General features: G+C 51.6%; 2 protein-coding genes across 2 annotated transcripts; both read right to left on the minus strand.

Moving 5' to 3' along the window:
- Positions 1–1,758: 1,758 nt before the first annotated feature.
- LOC105758620 (uncharacterized) lies at positions 1,759–7,245 on the minus strand. The gene is made up of 20 exons (XM_030289577.4): positions 7,078–7,245; positions 6,675–6,818; positions 6,474–6,595; positions 6,268–6,376; positions 6,067–6,183; positions 5,861–5,928; positions 5,681–5,794; positions 5,387–5,572; positions 5,198–5,300; positions 4,972–5,113; positions 4,712–4,895; positions 4,525–4,624; positions 4,328–4,446; positions 4,152–4,189; positions 3,833–3,945; positions 3,600–3,748; positions 3,352–3,446; positions 3,053–3,131; positions 2,678–2,786; positions 1,759–2,321 (listed from the first exon to the last, which is right to left on the minus strand). Exons 1-20 carry the CDS (start codon positions 7,133–7,135, stop codon positions 2,248–2,250), a joined length of 2,223 nt encoding a protein of 740 aa, XP_030145437.4. The 5' UTR covers positions 7,136–7,245; the 3' UTR covers positions 1,759–2,247.
- A 2,562-nt stretch (positions 7,246–9,807) lies between these two features.
- Positions 9,808–18,712, minus strand: TMEM209 (transmembrane protein 209). The gene is made up of 15 exons (XM_030289599.4): positions 18,586–18,712; positions 17,785–17,924; positions 17,612–17,670; positions 16,850–16,981; positions 16,176–16,411; positions 15,883–16,087; positions 15,156–15,331; positions 14,862–14,933; positions 14,284–14,380; positions 13,333–13,458; positions 12,728–12,825; positions 11,746–11,860; positions 11,565–11,662; positions 11,122–11,195; positions 9,808–10,993 (listed from the first exon to the last, which is right to left on the minus strand). The coding sequence occupies exons 2-15, from the start codon at positions 17,919–17,921 to the stop codon at positions 10,939–10,941; spliced, it is 1,680 nt and encodes a 559-aa protein (XP_030145459.2). The 5' UTR covers positions 17,922–17,924; positions 18,586–18,712; the 3' UTR covers positions 9,808–10,938.
- Positions 18,713–22,105: the final 3,393 nt, after the last annotated feature.

The raw sequence follows: 22,105 nt of genomic DNA on the forward strand, positions 1-22,105 counted from the left end.
TCAAAGTCTGGATCTCTGAGCAAGCACATTCCTTAGGGTCTTTTCCTTACTCTGGAAATCTCTGGAGCTTTCTCTGAGGGTGTCACAAAGCCTCTCTCGATGATTTTGGAGCAGTCTTGGGACTCTGGAGAGGTCTCAGCTGGCTGGAAGCTGGTCCCCATTTTCAAGGGACAACCCTGGAAACCACAGGGCTGTCAGTCAGTGTCACGTCAGTGCCCGGTAAAACCCTGGAGAAGATTCTTCTGGGAAGTATGAAGAACCTCTGGTGGACAGCACAGAATGGGTCACAGCCAGCACAGCTTCAGGAGAGGGAGGTCCTGCCTGGCCACCCTGATTTCCTGCTGTAACAGCACAACCCACCTGGATGATCCAGGAAAGCCAGGAGATGGAATCTGCAGACTCCAGCAAAGTGCATCCAGGACAGGCTGGGAAGGGACCTGGGGGTCCTGGGTGATGGGACAGCAGTGCCTTGGAGCCAGGAGGGACACCTCTGTCCTGGGGACATCAGGGACAGCAGCAAGGGAGGGGTTGTCCTGCTCTGAACAGGCTCCCCAGGGAATGGGCACAGCCCAGGAGCATTTGGACAATCCCCTCAGGGCCAGGAGGGGATTTTTTGGGCATCCTGGGCAGGGCCAGGAGTTGGATTTGATCCCTGTGGATCCCTCCACTCTCAGCAGCTGGACCTAAAAGGTTCAAGGACTTCACTTTTGCTGGTAAAAGCTCTACAAGCATCACCCACTGATGGATTTTCCAGGGGTCTTTTCCCATTCCATAACCTCCATTGGCTGCTGCATGAGGGACAGAAGATCTCTGGAGGCTGCTCTTCTAAAAAAAAATGGTTTAAGCACTGAGCTCACAGCTCCTGCTGAATGGGGCTTTAATTCCTGCTGGGCTACTGCCAGCGGGTAAAAGCTTTAATTAAAATTCCCTGAGAGAGAGGGAAAGGATCCAGCACCTGCAGCAAGGGATGGAGAGGCATAAGAACATCCCAGGATGTAAGGAGACAGGGAGAGCCAGCTCAGGACAGAATTCCTGAGCAGCCCTCACCCCAGGAGTGAAGGTTTGTTTCATCTCAGTAAGATGATGGCACTGAGCAGGTGCTCCTACAGCTTCTGCTCTCCCATCCCTTTCCATGTCCTGCCATCAGAAACTCCAGCTACTCACCCAGGAACGCTCCCCAATGTCCCAGACAAAGGACAGCAGGATTGGCCCTGCTGATGCTTCCCTAGGAAATCAAAAAGGCTTAATTAAGCTGCTTCATTAATCACTAACGAGCTGCTGCCCTCCCTGCAAAGGAGGACAGTCCCAGGCTGCTTCCTGCCTCACTCAGGGCTGGCCACATCCCTGACAGCACTCCTGGCTTTGATGGAACAGGAGAGGGGGAAGGAAGAGGCACCAGGGTCAGTCAGTGTTTTGCTTTGAGATTGTGTTTTGGTTTTTAATGATAATAAATCAATCCAAGCCCCAACTTTGTCCTCTCACCACATCCACCAGCATTTCCCTGCATGGAGGGAGATGTCCCCAGCCTGTCACACGCTATGGACAACACCAGGAGCATCCCTGAACCTTCTCAGGAGTCTGGTACAGACCTCAAAGCCAGGCAGACCAAAAAGTCAGAGAAGACCAGGCTGGAGATGAGCTGGAGCCCACAGCCACCCCCGTGGGCTCTGTCCCTGGGGTGAGGTGACAGAGGACAGGGAATGGTGGCCAAAGAGGGGCCCAGGTTGGTTCCTGAGGCTCATTTAAGGAGAAACAAACTTGTTTCTGATTTGTACAAAACTGCTTTAATGACAAAACAGCTGAAAATACCTTTGGGTGCATTTCTGGTGCCATCAAACATCCCGTGTGCGATTCCCAGGCCCCTCCCAGGCCTGGGAGGATGAGGGACTTCTCAGGCACCTCCTCCCAGTGCAGCACATCCCCAGGGAGGGGTCTGTCCTTGAGACACACAGAAATCCCCTTCAAGACCCTCCTCTGAGGACAGTTTTCCTTCCAGCCACTCGAGTGTGGGCTGGAGTTGCCCATGTGAGGTGATTTGGCTTTGAGGCTCCTCGTTTCAGGAGCAACCCCATGGCCACCACCCTTCCCCATCGCTGAAGCCCCACGGGGGCAGCCCAGCAGCAGCAGGAGCTTCAGGAAACGGCGCTTCCAGACCGGAGCCAGCCCGGCGAGTCCCTGAGAAACTGGAAAAGGTCTTGGATGGGTGCTGATCCCACCAAGAGGGCTGGAGAACGGAGAATCCAAACCTCAGCAGCCGCTGGGCGACGGGGCGAAGAAATACACGGCCAGGAGGATGAAGTAAACCATCACCAGCACGGTGCCTGGGGCAGACAGAGAGGGGTGGGAGGGAGTTACTCCTGGAGCAAGGAGGGGCATGGGTTTAACACCTGGTGTGGTCTGGATTAGCCCCCTGTAGGGGACTTCCATCGTTCTCCACAAAATGTCCATTAAAAGGGAATTTAAAGCCTTTTAAAGAGGGAAATGGGAGTAATCCCCCCTTGGAACTGCTGCAGGAGGACAACTCCAAGATGGTCAACCAAGACCCCAGGATCACTTAGGTCACCACACACCAAGAGCCCCAAAAAGCAGCTGATCCCAGGGTTGGAGTCAGGACACCCCATCCCCGGGGATATAGGGATGTGCCAAGTCCCACAGCAGCCCTGTGGGAGGTGGTCACCTTGGAAATAGTCGCATTTGCCATCCATGAAGATGTAGTTCATGAGCACCACGCTGAACATGCTGGCGTAGACGTGGAGGTCGCTGAAGACAAGTGTGAAGTTGGTTGGCTGTGAGGAATAGGATTTGGGGTTTGTGGCCAGCCAGGGCAACCCCAAACTGACTCTCTCTGGGACTTGTGTGTCACCCCTTAAACCCTCTCTGCCACACATCCCCAGGGTGGGGACAGCAGCAGGAGACATCTGACCCCACTTCCCCTGCACTGAGCAGAGGGGAGACACTGGCAAGGGCAGCTGTGTCCTTTCCATGTCCCACAGACACCGTGTCCCCAGGCCTGCTGCAGGAGGTCCCCCAGAGCTGTCCTGGGGCTACTCACGTAGAAGATGGTGAAGAGCACCAGGATGGGGATCTGGAGCATGCAGACCTGCACCGCGATGCAGTTCCCAATCTCGATGCTGGGGAGGAAAGACAACTTAAGGGCCAAGCACTGGGTCTCTGGGTGAGAAAATCCCAAACCACAGAGCCCGTCCCAGTTCTGACACCATTTTTTGGGTGACTAATCTCCTTGAGGACAAGCTGACACAGATTCTGACCCACCAGTGGCTGGGCAGCAAGGCACAGCGATGGGACAGGGCACAGGAACCAGCCCAAAACTCATCCTTGGAGCCATCTCACCTCAAGCTCAGATTGTTCTGCAGGGCGAACTGGATGCCATTGACAATCTCCGGCAGCTCAGGCACCATTGCCAGCACGGTGACACCGATGAAGTACTGCAGGGAAGAGGTGACATCAGCCCAGGCCTGACCACACCCAAGCCCTGGCCAACTGCACAAAGCATCTCAGCATCTTTCCCCCCTCATTTTTGGGCTCCAGCTGCAGCCAGGGCACATCCTGGTGCTCGGGGACAGCCAGACCCAGCGCACCTGTGAGATGGTGGAGTTGGTGAGGATGGGGCTGATGTGCTCCGTGGCCAGGTCAGCACAGGCCGACATGCAGAGGGTGGCGAGCAGGAGGATGACCAGGGCCCGCCAGCGGGACCAGTGGACCACGGCGCTGTGGTGGTGGCCAGGCACTGGGGAGAGAGCAGAGACGTGTGGGACGCTCCAGAGCAGTGACAAGAGCCAGCCCTGCAGCCAGGACATTTGGGGACACTCACTGTGACAGTCGCTGATGTGGATGTCGTAGATGTGCGAGTGGGTTTTGAGGGTGAAGAACAGCCCGATGAGGTAGGCAGCAGGGAGCAGGATGGACACCGTGTACACCAGGGGTCTGTGGGACACAGGTGACACTGTCAGTGCCACCAGGGTCTGGCATGGAGACCCCAGGGAGGTCCCATTGCCCTGGGGATGAGGAAATGGGGCGCTGGATGATTGGGGTGGAGAAGGGCCCTGGGAGGGATGCAGGAACACGACCAGACCCAGGAGGTGCCACCCCAGTGTGAGGACAGCTCTGTCCCCACCGCAGTGGACACTCACTGGACGTGGCTGTAGTAGAGGGTGCCGTTGTTGTCCATCTGCAGAGAGAGCGCCTGTCAACAGGGATACGGGGGACAAGGGACAGCCCCGCTGCCACCACCCAGCACGAGAGCCAGGGGGGCTCAGAGTGTCCCTGACCCCAAATTTCCCTGCTGGGGGTCCAGGTCCCCACTCACCAGGTCAAAGTGACAGTTGTGGCAGAGGTAGTGGCCCAGCGGGTTCTGGGTGACGTTGTGGCACTCGCCACAGACCAGCTTCCCGTACACCTTGGAGAAGAGCGTTGGGGCAAAGACACCTGCAGGGACAGGACATGGAGCAGGCAGCCACCCTGGTGGGACACCCAGACCTGGGGACACCCCTGTCCCCAACTCACCTCCCACGGAGAGGAAGAGCAGGGCCGAGCTGACGCCCGCAGAGCGGCTGTTGAAGCGCTGCTCCTGGTGCCGGATGCCCCCGATCACCATGCAGAGACCCTTGGGGATGGAGAAACCCCCCGGAGAAATCCCCCATCAGCGCCCTGCTCACAGCACCCTCCCGGCTCTCAGTGCCACCCGTCTCACCGGCACAAAGAGGACACAGCCCACCAGCGTCCCCGTCAACGCCGACTTGACCACCTCGGCGTAGCAGCGGTTGCCCTCCCGCGAGCCCTTGATGAGGGCAGTGATGTAGAAGGTGAGCTCGGTGATGGAGCCGAACGTGGCGTTCACCACAGCTCCCACCGCGAAATTGCTCTGGGCTGAGATGCTGGAGAGGAGGAAAAGGCCGTCAGCAGGGCTGGAGTGTCCCCACATTGCCACCAAGTGTCCCCTGTCACCCTCACCTGGCGATGGCCATGCCGATGTAGTAGGAGAGGGGCATGATGGAGAGCAGGGCCAAGGTGAACTTGACGGCGGAGCCGGTCAGGTGGTTGGGGCTGTCCATGTAGCCCAGCACCAATGTCACCAGCACCAGTGGCAGCAGGTCTGGGGTGGCCAGTCAAGGACACAACAGAGGGGACAGATTTGGGGTCACTCCCCGCCGTCCCACTCCAGCTCCCACAAGGATACTGACAGCGAAGACGTTGATGCCGTCCACGGCGTATTTGTAGTAGTAGGGGTTGGCGGCGCGGTAGCAGCAGAGAATCACCTCTCCCTCCAGAGGCACCTCAGTCTGCAGAGGGACAAGAGGGTCACCCCCAGCCCAAAATCCCTCCTGAAGCGGCGTGTGGGACCCTGACCCTGCCCAGAGTCACTCACCGTCCTCAGGCGCCGGATGAGCACCCGCTGCGGGGGCAGCGGCAGGACACGGGAGGTGGCGTGGGCGCTCAGCTTGGCCACGGGGATGAGGACGATGAGGAGCCACGCGGTGACACACACGAGCCCGTGGGCCAGCAGCAGCACCGGGTAGCCCAGGCACAGCCACACCGCAGTGCTGGCGTGGTGCTGTTAACAGAAGGGCATCTTCAGGGAGTGACCCCCAAAACCTGCCCCAGGGGAGCGGGGTGCCCGTGGGCTCCAGGGGTGATGCACTGGGTCCAGCATGGGGCTCACCCAGTATCCAGTGCCCTCCCAGCACCGTGGGCGCCAGCGGAGCGCTGTGGGACCCCCGAGCAGGGCTGAGCTCTCCCCCACGCCGGCCTCACACGCCTGATGGGATTTGGGGACCTGGGCAGAGAGGGGATGTCAGGGTGTGCATAGGGCACCCCAAGACACCCCCAGGGGATTCCTTACCTCCACTTTCTGGATCACTTTGCCAAAGGGCCAGAGGAAATACCCGGCCAGGTTCCAGCAGAGCCTCCCTGTGGGGACACAGCCATCAGTGTCCCTTCCACCTACAGGGACATTCCGTGGAGAAGGGTCCCAGCAGACCCCAACGCCCACTGGGGCAGTTCTGAGCTCATCCAGCCCTCACACGGTGTCCCAAATTTGGAACTCACCATAGGGAGCCCCCAGGATGGTGATGAACATCACGGCAGCCACGAGGACGTAGAGGAGCGAGAGCCACCAGCCAAAGAGCAGCAGGTAAAGGACATTCCCACACGTCAGCGTGGACCCTGCAGGAGGGAAGGCACCAGGTGGGGCCATTGTCACCTGCAGCTGCCCAAATCCACACTGGGGTGTCCCCAAGGCCACCCAACCTCCAGAGCCTCGGATGACGTTGAGGTCGGAGTAGAGCTCCTTGACAATCTCCGATCGATCCTCCCAAGGCCGCTCCGTCACGTGGCTCTTCCATTTCTTGAAACCAAACTGCAGAGAGTGGGGTTTTTTTTTGGGATGAGTGAAGAGGAAGTAAATGAAAACCCATTACAACCCTGCCAGAGCACCCATGGGTGCCCCCACCCACCTTGTAGTTGTTGGAGAGCTTGTTGGCCTCCACAACGTTCTCGGCCGTCAGGGTGGTTTTCACCACGCAGCTCTCGCACACCTCCTCCGAGTGCTGCTGGCAGCAGGACGGGGTGGACGTGGCTGTGGGTGACACACAGGGTCACAGTGGGTGTGGGACCCCCCAGGTGCCCAAATCCAGCCCGACCCACAGCCAACCTACCTAGGGGGACACGGGGACGGTGCAGGTGGCAGCCCAGGTCTCCCAGCTCGCCCTGCACGTTGATGGCAGCGCAGAGCCGGTCGCAGAGGGAGCCCCGCCGGGGCCCGTCGCCGTCACCGCGGGGATCCGGGACCTTGGGAGCATCTGCGGGAGCTGCCGGAGTCACACGGGGCCACTCGGCAGGACAGCCAAGCGCTGCTGTGCTGGGCTGTCACCTTGGCCCCCAAACCCCGCAGGGCGGTACCCAGGGGATGCTCAGGAGAGGAGACCCCGCCGGTGCCCGGTACACGGCGGGGATTCCGCGCTCGGTGCCCGGTGCGTGGGGTGGGAAGGGCGCGACCCAGCGGTACCCAGGCCTGGGGGACCCCCTCCGGTACCCAACCCGCTCCCCCCGCTCACTCACCGGGCGTGTCCTGCGCGCAGCAGCGGCGGCGGCGACCGGGCTCGGTGTCGGTGGCCATGGCGAGAGCGGCAGGGGCAGCGCTGGTGGTCCCGGCCCGGCCCGGCCCGCCGGAATTTAACGGGCGGGGCCGGACGTGCGCGCCCCCGGGAGCCGCCCCCGTCCCCGCGGGAGGGGCCGCGGGCGGGATGCACCTGTGCGGGATTGGGGTGCGTGGGGAGCGGGATGTGCGGGATTGGGGTGCGTGGGCACCGGGATGTGCGGGATTGGGGTGCGTGGGGAGCGGGATGTGCGGGATTGGGGTGCGTGGGGAGCGGGATGTGCGGGAAGGGTGCGTGGGGACCGGGATGTGCGGGATTGGGGTGCGTGGGCAGCGGGATGTGCGGGATTGGGGTGCGCGGGGACCGGGATGTGCGGGATTGGGGTGCGCAGGTGTTGGTGTGTGCGGGTGTTTGGGCTGTGCGGGGATTGGGGTGTGCGGGTATTTGGGGTGCACGGGTGTTTGGGGTGCGCGGGATTGGGGTGCGCGGGTGTTTGGGGTGCGCGGGTGTTTGGGGTGTGCGGGATTGGGGTGCGCAAGTTTTGGGGTGCGCGGCTGTTTGGGTTGTGCGGGTGTTGGGGTGCGCAGGTGTTGGGGTGCGCGGGTGTTTGGGCTGTGCGGGTGTTTGGGGTGTGCAGGTGTTTGGGGTGCGCGAGTGTTTGGGGTGCGCGGGTGTTTGGGTTGTGCGGGGATTGGGGTGCGCGAGTGTTTGGGGTGTGCGGGTGTTTGGGCTGTGCAGGTGTTGGGGTGTGCGGGTGTTTGGGGTGCGCGGGTGTTTGTTTGGGCTGTGCGGGTGTTTGGGCTGTGCGGGATTGGGGTGCGCAAGTGTTTGGGCTGTGCGGGTGTTTGGGCTGTGCGGGTGTTTGGGGTGCGCAGGTTTTGGGGTGCGCAGGTGTTTGGGGTGCGCAGGTGTTTGGGGTGTGTGGGGACCGGGATGTGCGGGATTGGGGTGCGCAGGTGTTGGGCTGTGCGGGCATTGGGCTGTGCAGGTGTTGGGGTGCGCGGGTGTTTGGGGTGCGCAGGTGTTTTTGGGGTGCAGAGAGAGTGGGGTGCGTGGAATACGGGGATACACGGGTGAGAGGGTGCAGATATTGGGGTGCCGGGCGACCAGGAGGCACAGGGATATGGGGTGTGGGGTATATCGGGGTGCCCGGGAATTGGGGTGCACAGTGCATGGGGAATGCGCAGGGGTCAGAATGAACAAGATCTGGGGTGTGCAGTGTTGGGGTGCACAGGGAGCAGGGTGGATTTGGGGGCACAGGGACTGACTGGGGTTTGGGATATATTGGGGTGCACCCAGAGTGGGGTGTGTGATGCATCGGGGTGCAGTGTATTGGGGTACACAAGGGCTGAGGGGTGGGATCTGTTAGTGTGTGATGCATTGGGGTGCACAGGGACTGGGGGGTGTGAGGCACAGAGTATTGGGGTGCACAGGGACTGGGATGTGTGATTTATTGGGGGGCACAGGGACTGGGATGTGTGATTTATTGGGGTACAGGAGTGGGATGTGTGATTTATTGGGGTGCACAAGGACTGGGATATGTGATTTATTGGGGTACAGGAGTGGGATGTGTGATTTATTGGGGCACAGAGGGACTGGGATGTGTGATTTATTGGGGTACAGGAGTGGGATGTGTGATTTATTGGGGCACAGAGGGACTGGGATGTGTGATTTATTGGGGTGCACAGGGACTGGGATGTGTGATTTATTGGGGTACAGGAGTGGGATGTGTGATTTATTGGGGTGCACAGGGACTGGGATGTGTGCTTTATTGGGGTGCACAAGGACTGGGATGTGTGATTTATTGGGGTACACAGGAGTGGGATGTGTGATTTATTGGGGCACAGAGACTGGGATGTGTGATTTATTGGGGTACAGGAGTGGGACGTGTGATTTATTGGGGCACAGAGGGACTGGGTTGTGTGATTTATTGGGGTGCACAGGGACTGGGATGTGTGATCTGTTGGGGTACAGGAGTGGGATGTGTGATTTATTGGGGTGCACAGGGACTGGGATGTGTGATTTATTGGGGTGCACAGGGACTGGGATGTGTGCTTTATTGGGGTGCACAAGGACTGGGATGTGTGATTTATTGGGGTACACAGGAGTGGGATGTGTGATTTATTGGGGCACAGAGACTGGGATGTGTGATTTATTGGGGTACAGGAGTGGGACGTGTGATTTATTGGGGCACAGAGGGACTGGGTTGTGTGATTTATTGGGGTGCACAGGGACTGGGATGTGTGATCTGTTGGGGTACAGGAGTGGGATGTGTGATTTATTGGGGCACAGAGGGAGTGGGATGTGTGATTTATTGGGGTGCACAGGGACTGGGATGTGTGATTTATTGGGGTGCAGAAGGATCCATCTGGAGGCTGTGCAGGATCCTGGGAGCACCGAGGGATATGAGGTTCTGAGGACCCCAAAAACCTCCTGGGGCTGCAGATGCCAGGGCACCCAAGGGTGTCCTATGGGATGGGCTCTTCCTGAGGATCACCACTTTTTGGTGAAAAAAGGGATTCCTGCACTTCACGTTTTTAGAATGTGAGGCTAATACACCTCAGGGGGCTCTGCTGCCCTCAGGGAGGGGAGTTTTGGGGTAAAACCCAGCTAAATCTGGTTCTTGAACATTTCCTCTGTGGTACACGGATGGATGTGGTGATGCTAAACGCAAGAAAAACCCCAAAAAGTGTTTGATAAAACCAACTCATTTAATACAAGAACCAAATGAGCCATTTTGTTACCAGTTCCTTGGAAAAACCCAGGTCCCCCCAGGAAAGAGAGACAGAGTCACCAAAACCAGTCAGTTCACCCCAAAAAACAGCAGAGTTCCAAAATTCCTCTTTCCCCCCATCAGTAAAAAATACAGTACAATGATTCCATGTGTTTATACTCCTATATACAATTCTAAAATACTGATTTACCAGAATTTACAACAAATTCTTCCCCTGCCCCTTAGAGAAATTTGACAAATATTGATCGATCCTTTCTTTGAAGCAAATCCAAGTGCTTTTACCAAAAAAGGTAAAAATTCCCAAAAACCTGTGGGTGTGTAGGGCCTGGTTTCCCACCGAGGTGCATAAAGCTCAAATTAGGTGGTGATTAGTGAAAAAAGCTGAAGGAAAATTAAATTCAAAAGCAAAGGCAGGTGAGAGTTGGTGGCAGTGAAGGTACCTGGGGAGTTCAGAGCTCACAAGGCTCCCTAAGAGGGGAGGCCACGCTGGTTTTGTACAAAACAACGAAAATAAAAATTGAAAACATAAGTAAAATTCTTATTTACTGAATTCAGCAAGACAAACATGGTTTTGTCCTTCCTTTTCAGCTGCAGGAACATCTTGAGGGGTCAGAAATCACACCAATAATCAGGGATAAAAATCACTGGTTTTTATCATACAGAATAAAACAAAGCACAATTGAGTCTGAGTTCTGGCTGTGGAATTTCTTGGATCCTGGAGTTGTCCAAGTTGCTTTATCCGTCCAAGTGCTCCCAGCTGTGCACAGCCTGGGGAGGCTGTTCCAGCTGCACCTTCAAAGCAGGTTTGGTTTGGTTTGGTTCAGTTTAGTCTGAGATCAGTGAAGCTCAGTTTAAACAGGACTGGCTGAGGTGAGGAGCAGGAAGGAGAACTCCTGCCTGGAGTTCATCACAGGAGCATTTCCACAGTGAAACTCTATGCAATGCCTTGACAAAACCCACATGGAAATTCCAGGCACTTCCTCCCTCTGTCCCCAAAGCTGAGCTTTAATGATCCTGTTTTGTAGCAAGTCCATGCTGAAGTCAAAGTTCACCCCTCGGAGCAGCGCTGTCCTCCAGGGCTGTGTCCCATTACTCCCCAAAGATCCACAGGACGTTGACTCCCGACAAACCCAGATTTACACGCCTGCAAAACCCAAAGGGATCACAATTAGCATTTCTATTTAAAAGCTGCTGTTAATTTGATTTTAACACCATTCATTATCACCCCACCGTGGTGGTTTTGGTCTGACATCATTCCCATGGGATACCTACCCCAGCATCCCAGACTCCTTTGTCTTTATGATGTACAGGAACATCAGCAAGGTGTGGAACATGTTGTTCCTGCCCTGGAGCCACAGAGAGAGAGAGAGACAAGGATGTAGAAATCAAAACAAGTAAAAATTTCAACATTTTCCTAGTTTGGAACTTCCCCCTTGGAATTTGCACAGGTCTCAAGGGGTGACATCACCCACTGGGGACTGTGATTTGGGGTTTTACAGTAAATTAGCAGAAAATTAATGAGAGGAAGATCCTGCCTAGGAACAGGATCCTAAACAGACACCACGGGTAGTATTCAGCAGCAAAAACGTGCTGGGCAAAGACCAAGCTGGACCAGCCTCTGTGTAAGTGGACAAAAACGTGTATAGGATTTAAAAGGACCCCAAATCCTCCCTGGAAATGATTCCTGAGAGCAGGAGGAGAACAAACCCCCATACCTTGGGCAGGCTGTAGACGTGGCACTCGTAGATCAGCTCGTAGTGGGGTGGGTTGATGCTGCTCTGGTAGATGCAGAACACGTTTTCGTTTGAAGTGTCTGAATTAAAAATTAATTAAAAAGCCAGATTTCAGAGGTGCTGCTGTGATCCCAGAGGAAAAGAGCCCAGGACAGCCCAGTACCTGGTTTATCTGGAGTCTGGATGAAGTGCTGGGAAGTGAAGGTTTTGCCATCGGGATACTTGGGGTGAGGCGGGAGTCTGGAGTCCAGGTAAGTGCAGAACACGTGCATCAGGATCTGGGAAACACAACCAAATCTCACTGGAATTGCCCCAAACCCCGGCAGCTTCCTCCCTGTGATCCAGGAGTTAATCCCAGTCTTTGATAATCTGTGATTACCATGCTGTCTTAACCCCAGACTTAGGAGCAGCTTCATGCCTAAATCATCAATTTCTGATTTGGCTGAGAATGGCAGAGGAGCTCAAAAAACAGCTCTGCCCGCCCCAAACGCAGCAAGGAAACTTCTCCCTTTCCCTCATGAAAATCACTGGGAAAGTCTGGGCTGGCCACCAGTCTTAGGAATGCCAAAACTGTGAAATGAAGTCCTGGGATGAGCATCCAGAAAACCAGGGACAGCCCGAGGGTTGTTTCAACCCTTTCTGGAGAGGCCTTAATATTTTATGTGGGTAACATCAGCAAATTTTCTGTCATCTGGTGCTTTCTGTGTTCCTTATACCCAACAGGAGCTGTTTGACAGGAAGAGGTGGATTTGCTGGGAAAAAATGCCACAAATCTTAAAGAATCTGCGAGATGCACCTTGGACCTCACAGCATTTTACTACCCAAAATTAGGAAAAATGTGAAATTGTCTATTTTTTTCTTCTAGCAGCCTTAAAATTAATGTCAAAACTTCTTTATTTGCACTTTTGAGCTGTTTCTGTTTATCAGGACACTCAAGAGCTGCAACATAGCTGGACAATTCCAAATATTTAACCATGTTCCCAAACAGAAAATCAAACCCTATTTCAAGGTTGATTTTCCACTTCCAGCAACAGAATCTCTTTCATTATCTGGCAGCAAAGCTGCAAAGCTCCGTTTTCTGATTTTCCCATGTTCCTCATTGACTCCAAACCCTATCCCAAAATCCAAGCAATCCCTGGACTCACCGAGGAGTCGGTGGGAAGATCCGTGTCCCATTTCCGGCCCTTGAAATCCCCTCCTCCGTTCCATCGGAAGGAGCTCATGCAGCCCCCCTGGGAAAGCTCTGCAACGACAACAGTCATTCACCTGCTGGGGGCTGCAAGTACATCTGAACAAAGGGGGTTTGTGGTGTAGAAAATGGGAAAAATCAAATTGGGAAAGCTCTGCAATGACAACAGTCATTCACCTGCTGGGGGCTGCAAGTACACCTGAACAAAGGGGGTTTGTGGTGTAGAAAATGGGAAAAATTCAAATTGGCAGGGAAGGTATTGATAAAAGGGTAAAGTTAAAGGATGATTTTTGTTTGTAGATAATGAAGCGATTCAATCCCTTTGCACCCTGAGCAGGCAGGAGGAAATTGTGGAATGGTTTGGATTGGAGGGAAACTGAAGGATCATCCAGTTCTATCCCCTGCCCTGGGCAGGGACACCTCCCACCATCCCACGGTGCTCCAGGCCCTGGCCTTGGACATTCCAGGGATGCAGGGCAGCCCCAGCTGCTCTGGGATACAGAACCAATAAGGCCACTGCAGGATGGAAAAGTCTGGAAATCAAACAGCAGCACCACGAACCTCTGATCCTTTCCACCAGGTATTCCTGGTTTGGGGTGAGATCCAAGTACTGCACCAGCGCGTTGAGGGTCGGGATGAGCGGGGCTTTCACCAGGGCCGCCTGTTTGAGGCTGCTGATGCTGGCTTCTGCAACACAGGGGCTGGAGCTGAGCCGGGCACAGCCAGCCCCGGGGCTGCAAACACCGACCCACAGCAAACAAACACCGACCCCACACCCAACACCGACCCCACACCACCCCCGGCATCAGCTCAGCGACACTCAGCAGCACAAACCTCCCACACAGCAGCGACAAGCAGCCCGCGGCAACTTAAGGGCAGCGGGAAAGAAACAAAGTGGAAACAAAAGCAGCAGCTACAGGGTTTTTAAGCACCTTGCAACAGTAGCTTTTGAGGAAACACTCCAAGAACAACTCAAAAAAAATTTAATTAAAACCCACCACATCAAATCCACTTCTCAGTTAACTTAAAACAGGAGAAGCAGCTGCTGCAGAATCCTAACCTGACTTGATAAACAGAACCCCAGTTCATCAGAATTTAAAAAAAAATGATAGAATTTAAAAAAACCCAGTTCTTTCAAGAAGATAGTGAATTGAAGGAGGAACTTGGGAAAGCACATAGCAGTGGAGACAGAGACTTTCGGGAGACACTGAGAATTTACAGCACATCTGTCTTTGAAATGCTTTCTGCCTGATTAATAATCAATTATTATTAATGATAATTTGAGCTGTAAAACCAAATTTATGGGGGGAAAAAGAGGAATTTAATGATTTTACCCAAATGTCCAAGCATTGATATTTATAGAAGTATTACAGAAAACCTTCCCAGCTTAAAGAAATGCAGGAGGTGGAACAAAGACAATATTAAAATAGAACAGAAATTGAACAAAATTACTTCCCAGACCTAATTTATGTTATTCCCATTCCAAGGGAACTCCCAGGCTGTTGATCCTACCTCCAATCTGCAGTTCTGGACAGCCCATCCTCCTCAGCTGAATGCTCACAGATTCCATCTCTTCCACCAGTGGCACCAGAATGGTGTCATTGATCCACTGGGAAGGAAAAAGGGGAAAATTCAAGCTCAGAAGCAACAGGAATGTTTAATAAACCCCTCGGTTTACACCCTATAATCATCCCCACCACAACCACAAAGCAGTTTAACAGAAATACTGAAGCAAATCAAGGAGGGAAATAATTTAAGTTAATTATCAAAGCCAGGCAGAATTTAAGTGACTTTTTAACAGCTTCTGGAAAAGCAGAAAATTCAATGTGTAGGAGTTGGAAATACCCATGTGTATGGGGTAAAGCTTTTCTGGGCAATGAGGAAAGGGGATTATGAATCAGCCATCCAAACTGACAGATCCAGTCCCTCTCCTGCTTGGCTCAGGACAGGAGGGAGATGATAAATTTGTGGGATTTGTGTGTGACAGACCACCCAGCTCTCAGACAGGCCTGCAACCCTTCCCACCTCAGGCACAGCGGACATGGAGGAATTTTCCCACTCCACTTGGAATTCCCCAGAGAAGGACTTACATTCCTGAATTTTGCTGTCCAGGAATCCATGTGATCCAGGAGCTGCCGGTTCATTGTCACCCGTGCCCACACCTATGGAAAGGTTTATTAAATCCATGTGGGAACCTCACAGAGCTCAGAGTTTTCAGGGTCTGTGGCAATTCCTGCTGCTTGCAAAAGAAAGGAGTTGGCCGAATGCTGGAGGACTTTTTTCCCCCACATTCCTGACCCAGCTCAAATCCAAACCTTTGCACAAAGGTACATTTTAAAATCCCATTTCTCCCTTGACAATTTTTTTTTTTTTGCGGAATTTACCTCTTCTGCAGCCTGTTTGGAGCTCAGGTCAGCTTCATCCTTGTGTGCAGAAGGAGCCTGGGACCTGCAGGCCAGCTGATACTGGAACTTCCTCAGGATCTGTGCGTGGTCTGCCATGGAGCGGCTGTAGTTCCAAAAGGTCGGGCTGCTGGAGGGAGAGCTGGAATCTGAGCTTCCTGCAAAGATCCATTCATTAAGAAGTTAACTTCAATTATTGCCAAGTAATTCTGGATAAACAGCACGGGGACAAGAGGTCAGTGTGAGTGAATACACTGAAGTCACTCTGCATTTACCCTTATCTTGATTGTCCCAACCCAGGACAAAAACCTACTGGGTGTAGCTCATTCCTTTTATCCTTATCTTAATTGTCCCAATCCAGGAGAAAAATGTACTGGATTCAGCCCCTTTATCTGAAATCAGCTGCACAAAATCCCCCTCTTATCAAGGTGATCTTATCTCAGTCCATTACAGCTACAGAGATAACCTATCAGCATTCCCATGCTCAGATCTTGTTCCAAGGAGTAAGGGGAGGAAAATTGCCTGAAGGGGAAACAATGGGGTTCACTCACACCCCAATTCCTCACTAGGAGCAGGTCCTTTGCCAGGCTCACAGGTGATCAACAAATGGTACCTTTTTACTGGTACTTCTCCCATCACAAAAGCCAAAACTGGACACAACCAACAGCTCTTCCCTTCCAAGGTTCTCCCAGCAAATCCCCCAGTTTACCCAGTTGAACTCGGTGCTGTTTCTCCTCCTCGTTCCTCAGGAAGGTGTCCAGGGATTTGACATCGGTGATGCAGTCGTCTTTGTAGGTGGAATTGTTGTACAGAATGGGGGAGAATCGGTAATGAGACCTTATCCCACCGCTGTCCACAGGCCCCACACTCATGGAATAGGGAGATCCGTTGGGAGAGTGGCTGAAGCTGGAAACCTTGGGAGCAAACAAAACAGAAAAACCCTGAATTTCCTTTCGTTGACAAGGTTAAAGCTGCGCCACGGGGCCGTGTGCTGGGGGTTACCTTGGCGTAGCTGCTGCTGGGTGAGTAAGCGGCAGAGGGGCTGTGAGAGGGGCTGGTCCCTGGCAGAGCCTGGAGTTGGGGGCTGTAGCCGCCGAGGCAGCTGGCAGAGAACTTGGGGCTGGCGCTGGGCGAGCGGGACGGGCTGTAGCTCAGCACACACTGGCCCTGGATGGGCGGGGACGGCGTCAGGGACAGCACCCGCTTGGCCGCTGCCTCCCGTGGAGGGCTCTGTGCACCTGCAAGGGAAGGACCAGCAGGGTCACCCAGACTGCCCTTTTTAATTTAAAAAGTATTTAATGCAAGTTTAGAGATGTTAAAAGGGACACTGAAAACCTGATCCCTGCAGAATTCAGATACAGCTGAGACCCATGAGCCCATGCTGGGGATTCTCTAACATTCCATCAGCTCCTCCACCTGCCCACTGCTTTCATCTTTACCACACTAATTCACGTCTCAATTATTAAAACACAATTAGCTCCACCTCAAATGGACATTAACTAAACCACAGCATGAGGAACTACATCGAGCCCAACTCCTGGCCCCGCACAGGACACCCCCAAGGGCCCAGCTCAGCTTAGAGCTCCTGCCAGGAGATAATTCAGAATAAAGAACACAGAACTGGAGAAACGACAATAAAACAGTGAAAAAGGATAAAAAGAGGGTTTATTCCCCACCTGCCTTGCGCAGCCAGCCCATGATCTGGTGGCTGGGACTCGTGACCAAGCTGGTTGGTGCTGCCGTGTAGGTGAAGTACCTCCAGAAATCAAACAGGGCGTTGAGGCTGAACAGGGCTGCCAGGGCAAATTCTGCAAGAAACGCACGAGTTTCTGTCATGGGCTGAACAAAAATTACATTATCGGCAAAACCAGGCTGTGTCTATTTAAAAAAGATCATTATTAGTGCTGCCAGTTTGGGAAATATCCAAGATTTCTTCACTTTCTTAGGCAAGAACCGTTGGAGATAATTTCAACAGCATGGAAAGTTAAGTTATCCATTTTAAAATTTAATTTTTAAAATATTTCCAAAAAGGAAATCTCATGATTCTTGCTTCTTTCCACACTGTTTGACAGAGCTTAGAGTCTCCTCCTCTGAAACTGACTTGAATTGTAAAATATCACCCCCCACCCAGAGCTCAGCACAGCAGGAAAATAAATCTAAGGCTCCCTAAAGCCTTAATCCACACATTAGGAAAGATTTCACACATTAAATAAGTCCTTCCTACCCTTTCAGGACAGAGAAAAAGCTGTTAACACTCCTTATCTGCCACTAAAAAGGATGGAGTTCCAGCAGTTTCAAGGGAGATCACAGAAAGCAAAACAAAGTTTTGGTTTAAAACTCAAACAGAAAAAACCCACCTGCCTTAAAAACAACCTCCCAGCAATAAAAATGAGTAATAAACAATCCTGAAATTGGACTTAAATGTTGCAAGGACTCACCAATGTACCAGAGTGGAAAGCAGGTGATGTTGTAATACGTGCTCAGCAGCTTCCCAGTCCTGAAAAGCAAAACAAGAAGGGAGAATTTAGCAGAAATTCCATTCTGGGGGATATTAAGGGCTCCACACGGTGGAATCTTTGCTGGTTTGAATCAGATGGAACAATTAACTTACATTTCAGTGTAGATCATGCCTGCTACAGATATATTGAGGAACCCCCAGGCCAGCACCACCTTCCTGGTCTCAGCCTGTTTCCTCATCTTCACAGCCAGGTCAATGAGGGACGTGTCTGGACTCTTGTTCGGTGTCATTGTCTGTGAGAACACAAGGAAAAGGCAAAATCTCTGAGTTTTTAATCAGCAGGAAGATTTTCAGCCAGGTTTCTGTGGAACAGTGTCCATCTTTTCCCTCATTTTTGAATAATAATGTCCTTCAAAAGGCTGAAGGAAAGCTCCTGCCTCCTCCGGGCAAGACCAGTGAAAATTCTCACCTATTTCAGTAGGTAACAGAGTATTTTCCATCATATGAAACCCACAGAATTTATTTTCTCCTTTATGCCCAGTAATACCTTATGTGAAGGACACAATCCTGTCACAGGCAGGCAGCCAACCTCAGACCACAAACCCTTCCCCAGACTTCTCCTCAAACCTCACCTTTCCCCCTCCCCAAAGCTCTCCTCTCCCTCACCACAAACCTCTTCGATGATCCTCAAATCTCTCTGATCACCCTCCCCAAATTTAAACTCTCCTGCTTCTCAAACCTCCCCTCTTTGCCCGCCCCAAGCCTCTGCTCCTCCCATTGCCCAAACCTCACTTCTCCCCCTCCTCACATTTCATCTCTGCACACCTCACAGTGCTCCTCCTCAAACCTCTCTGATCCCCCTCCAAACCTCCTTTCTCCCTCCCAACCGCCGCCCCCACCCAAATTTCACCGCTCCCTCTCCCCAGACCTCCCCGTGCCCATATTTCCCCTCACCTCTCGCAGACCTGTCCCGTTTCCCCTCACGCCGGGCAGGTTTTTCCCCTTTGCCCGCCGGGGCTCTCGGCTCCCCTCACGCCGCCGCGGCCTCGCGCTCTCTGCGCCTGCGCGGGCGCTCGCGCCGCGTTACGTCACCGGCCGCGCCGGGGGCGGGGCAAAGGCGCGCGCGGGCGGGTTTTGGCGGGAAGGGCGTGAGGGGGCCGCCATGTTGGGGGGGGGCGAAGGAGCCCTCACGGAGACAATTTCGCTTTTTTTTTTAATTATAGCTAAATTGTTTAATTACATTACCATGTCTGTCAGACCCCGACACGTTGCCACAGTTAGTAGGTCAAATTTTAAGGGTGTGAAAAATGCCAATCACTTGTTTTTAGAATTTTTAAGAGTTTAATAATAATAAAATAGTTATAAAAATAATAATACAATTAGAGTAATAAAGTTTAGAGTTAGGACAATTACAAGACAATAAAAAGCAAATAATTATGGAGGTCCAGATGCTCTCAGACACTAAGTCACGAAAAACATACCTTGTGGACAAAGGAATAACGTTAAACCAATACACTGTTGCATATTCATACATCCTTCATGGCTATGCATACATTATATTTAAAACAAGAACTCTGTTGTATGTCAACTGTTTCCTTTAATCCCCATGGTGTCTTCAAGTTTGAGCAAGGCCTGAAGAAATTCGCTTCTTCTGATGAGAAAAACATAAATTCCTTTTCTCTGGAAGATTTAGGGGTTCCTCAAAGCGAGTATCTCATTCCAAAAAAACCAAAAAACTCCCCCCACATACAGTCTCTATTTTAACATTATGTTGTGACCTAAAGCTATATTTAACACACTACTTAAGAGAATTAATACAGCATAACTTTCTAACATTACACATATAATATTCATAGTAATATTTGAGGAAAGCCAATCATAAAATATGCATTTTTCACATTTGTTTTTTCTGATAAGGAGCCAGTAACTCTTTATGGGCCCTGTTGCTGTTATCTCTGTGTGAAGAGTTTCTTGTTTATCATATCCCTTTTCTTGAGCTAGTAAAAACCATCTTACATCACAGAGTTTTTATTTTAACATTATGTTGTAACCTAAAACTATACTTAACACACTACTTTAAAAGGATTAATACAGTATTACAAAATAACCCTCCATGATACATACAGTACTCAATTTAATATTTGCGAAGAGCCAATCATAAAATACGCATTTTTCACATCTTTATAGCTAAATTGTTTAATTACATTGCCATGGCTGTCAGACCAACACGTTGCCACAGTTAGTAGATAAAATTTTAAGGGGTTTTAGGTCTATTTGCATGCTGTGCAAGTGTGGTTTCATATTTCTGCGTAGGTGTAACTTTGTATTTTTGTACAAATGTCACCAAAACCGTGGGGATAAATAAGATTCCTAACACTCATTTTAAAAATGTCAAAGGATTTATTCTTGGCCAAGGTTTGTGTGTGTCGCTGACAAATGTCAGGCCTCCACATAAACCCAAATACAAAATTTTTCACTTGTTTGTATATTTTAACAGACAAATTAATGTTCATTGGTTCTAAATTTCATCATCTTCTTCATTAATTACTATTGCAGTAAATGTTCACTATTCATTTCCTCACTTTTTTTACTGATCTGGTCCAAATTATTTAGTAATTTTCTTATCTTTTTCTCAGACATAGAGTCTCCAGCCTTTCAGGCCTTAATTTCCTCTAATTTTCTGGTTACTCCAATATCCTTGAAGTGCCATAAATTTAAGATCCCACAGTCTTCGAATTCTTTGGGTCTGTTCATTGAAGTTTGCCAGGGTTCATTTTAACAAACTTAATTGATTATTTAATGATCAAAGTCATAATAAAGGTCAGTGGAGAAGCTTTACTAGAGCTTTAAAAGTGGGTGCTGCTCATAAATAATTAAAATAACCATTAAAAAATTAGGAAAGTTATATCATTTCCAACACATGCACGACTTCAAATTTTTGTCCAGTGTAACTTCATATTTCTGCTCTGAAATGCTGTAAATGGAAAGGGTTGTGTGAGGATAACCAAACAAATGTGAAGGCCTTGGTTTCCTAATTTAAGGAAAACTGAGTTGGAAATGCATAGCTCCATTGCAGCCGGGGATATTAACTGATATAAAGCCTCAGATTTTCCTGACATAAAGCCTAAAGATTTTCCAGAAACATCAATTAATTCTAAAATTAATTCTAAGTGTACACGTGGTAAACCACATACTGAAATCCCTACTCATTCTTTATCCAGGGCATTTCCAAGGGGGATTAGGGACATGGAGGCAATCCATTGTCTACAGAAATATTAATTCCCTCATCAGTAATCCAAACTAAATTGGCGTTATAGCCAATTAACTCTGTTTTTCCAGGAGATGCCTTTCCAGTAAAGCCCTTTGCCACGCCAGTGAAATATTTCTACCCAAAGGTGAAAAGTTTCTGGGATTTTTTTTCCTAAAAATCAAAGGAGAGGCTACAACACTGGATCTTGGTTTGCATCATTTGAGGCAGCAACAACAAAGGGTCTGGACTTTATAAAAAAGGACCAACCTCACTGAAAATTAATGATTTTTGAGGCTTTTCTAGTTGTTGTTGTGGGGGCACAAATCCATTCTGGCCTCTCTCGGGGAACATTTGTGTCAGTACAGTGATTTTAGGCAAGGAGAAGGTTTGGTTGGCTGAGGCTGATTTAACCTTTGCCTCGCTGGGGTGGCACCAGGGTGCTCCTGACTCACTTGGGTGACCCAACAGCCTCGGCAGGGCGGCGTGGAGAGCCCTGCCTGCCCTCAGCCACACGCCCTGCTTGTTTCAGGGGGCACTTGGACCTGTGCTTGGTGACATCCTGGCTGTGGAGCTGCCCTGGGAGCCGTCTGAGGACCTGGTCAGTGCCACCAGACCTGCCCTGCTGCTGCCGGCTGGATCCCGTGGGGTTCTGCTGCCTGTGGTGAGGTCTCTTCTCCCACCTTGCTGTGTCACCTCTGCCTTCCTGCTGCTCCCCTTCTGGACCCAGGGCTCAGCGCTGGGGGTGTTTTCAGCCTCTGAAAACCCCAGAATGGTTTGGGAGGGAAGGGACCTCAAAGCCCAGCCTGTTCCAACCCTCCCACTGTCCCAGGCTGCTCCAGCCCCGGTGTCCAACATTTCCTTGGACATTCCAGGGATCCAGGGGCAGCCCCAGCTGCTCTGGCAATTCCAGCCCAGCCAGGAATTCCTCATTCCCAAAATCCCACCCCAAGCTCCCTTTCCCAGGGAATTCCCTCCATTCTCAGCTCTCCCAGCCTGGCATTGGATCCATCCCCACCCTGACTCTGCTCCAGGAAGGAATTTTTTGATCCGGGGGCTTCACTGGGAATCTTGGGACTCCAGGAAGGGTCTCCCTTCCCTTTTCCATCCCCAACTTCCATAAAAATCCCTCGGGCTGGATTCTGAGCCTCCTTGATCCCAGAATCCTGGAATAGTTTGGGTGGGAAGGGACCTCAAATCCCATCCCATTCCAATCCCACCATCCCA

This window comes from Taeniopygia guttata, chromosome 1A (assembly GCF_048771995.1).
Source record: "Taeniopygia guttata chromosome 1A, bTaeGut7.mat, whole genome shotgun sequence".
NCBI classification, from domain to species: domain Eukaryota; kingdom Metazoa; phylum Chordata; class Aves; order Passeriformes; family Estrildidae; genus Taeniopygia; species Taeniopygia guttata.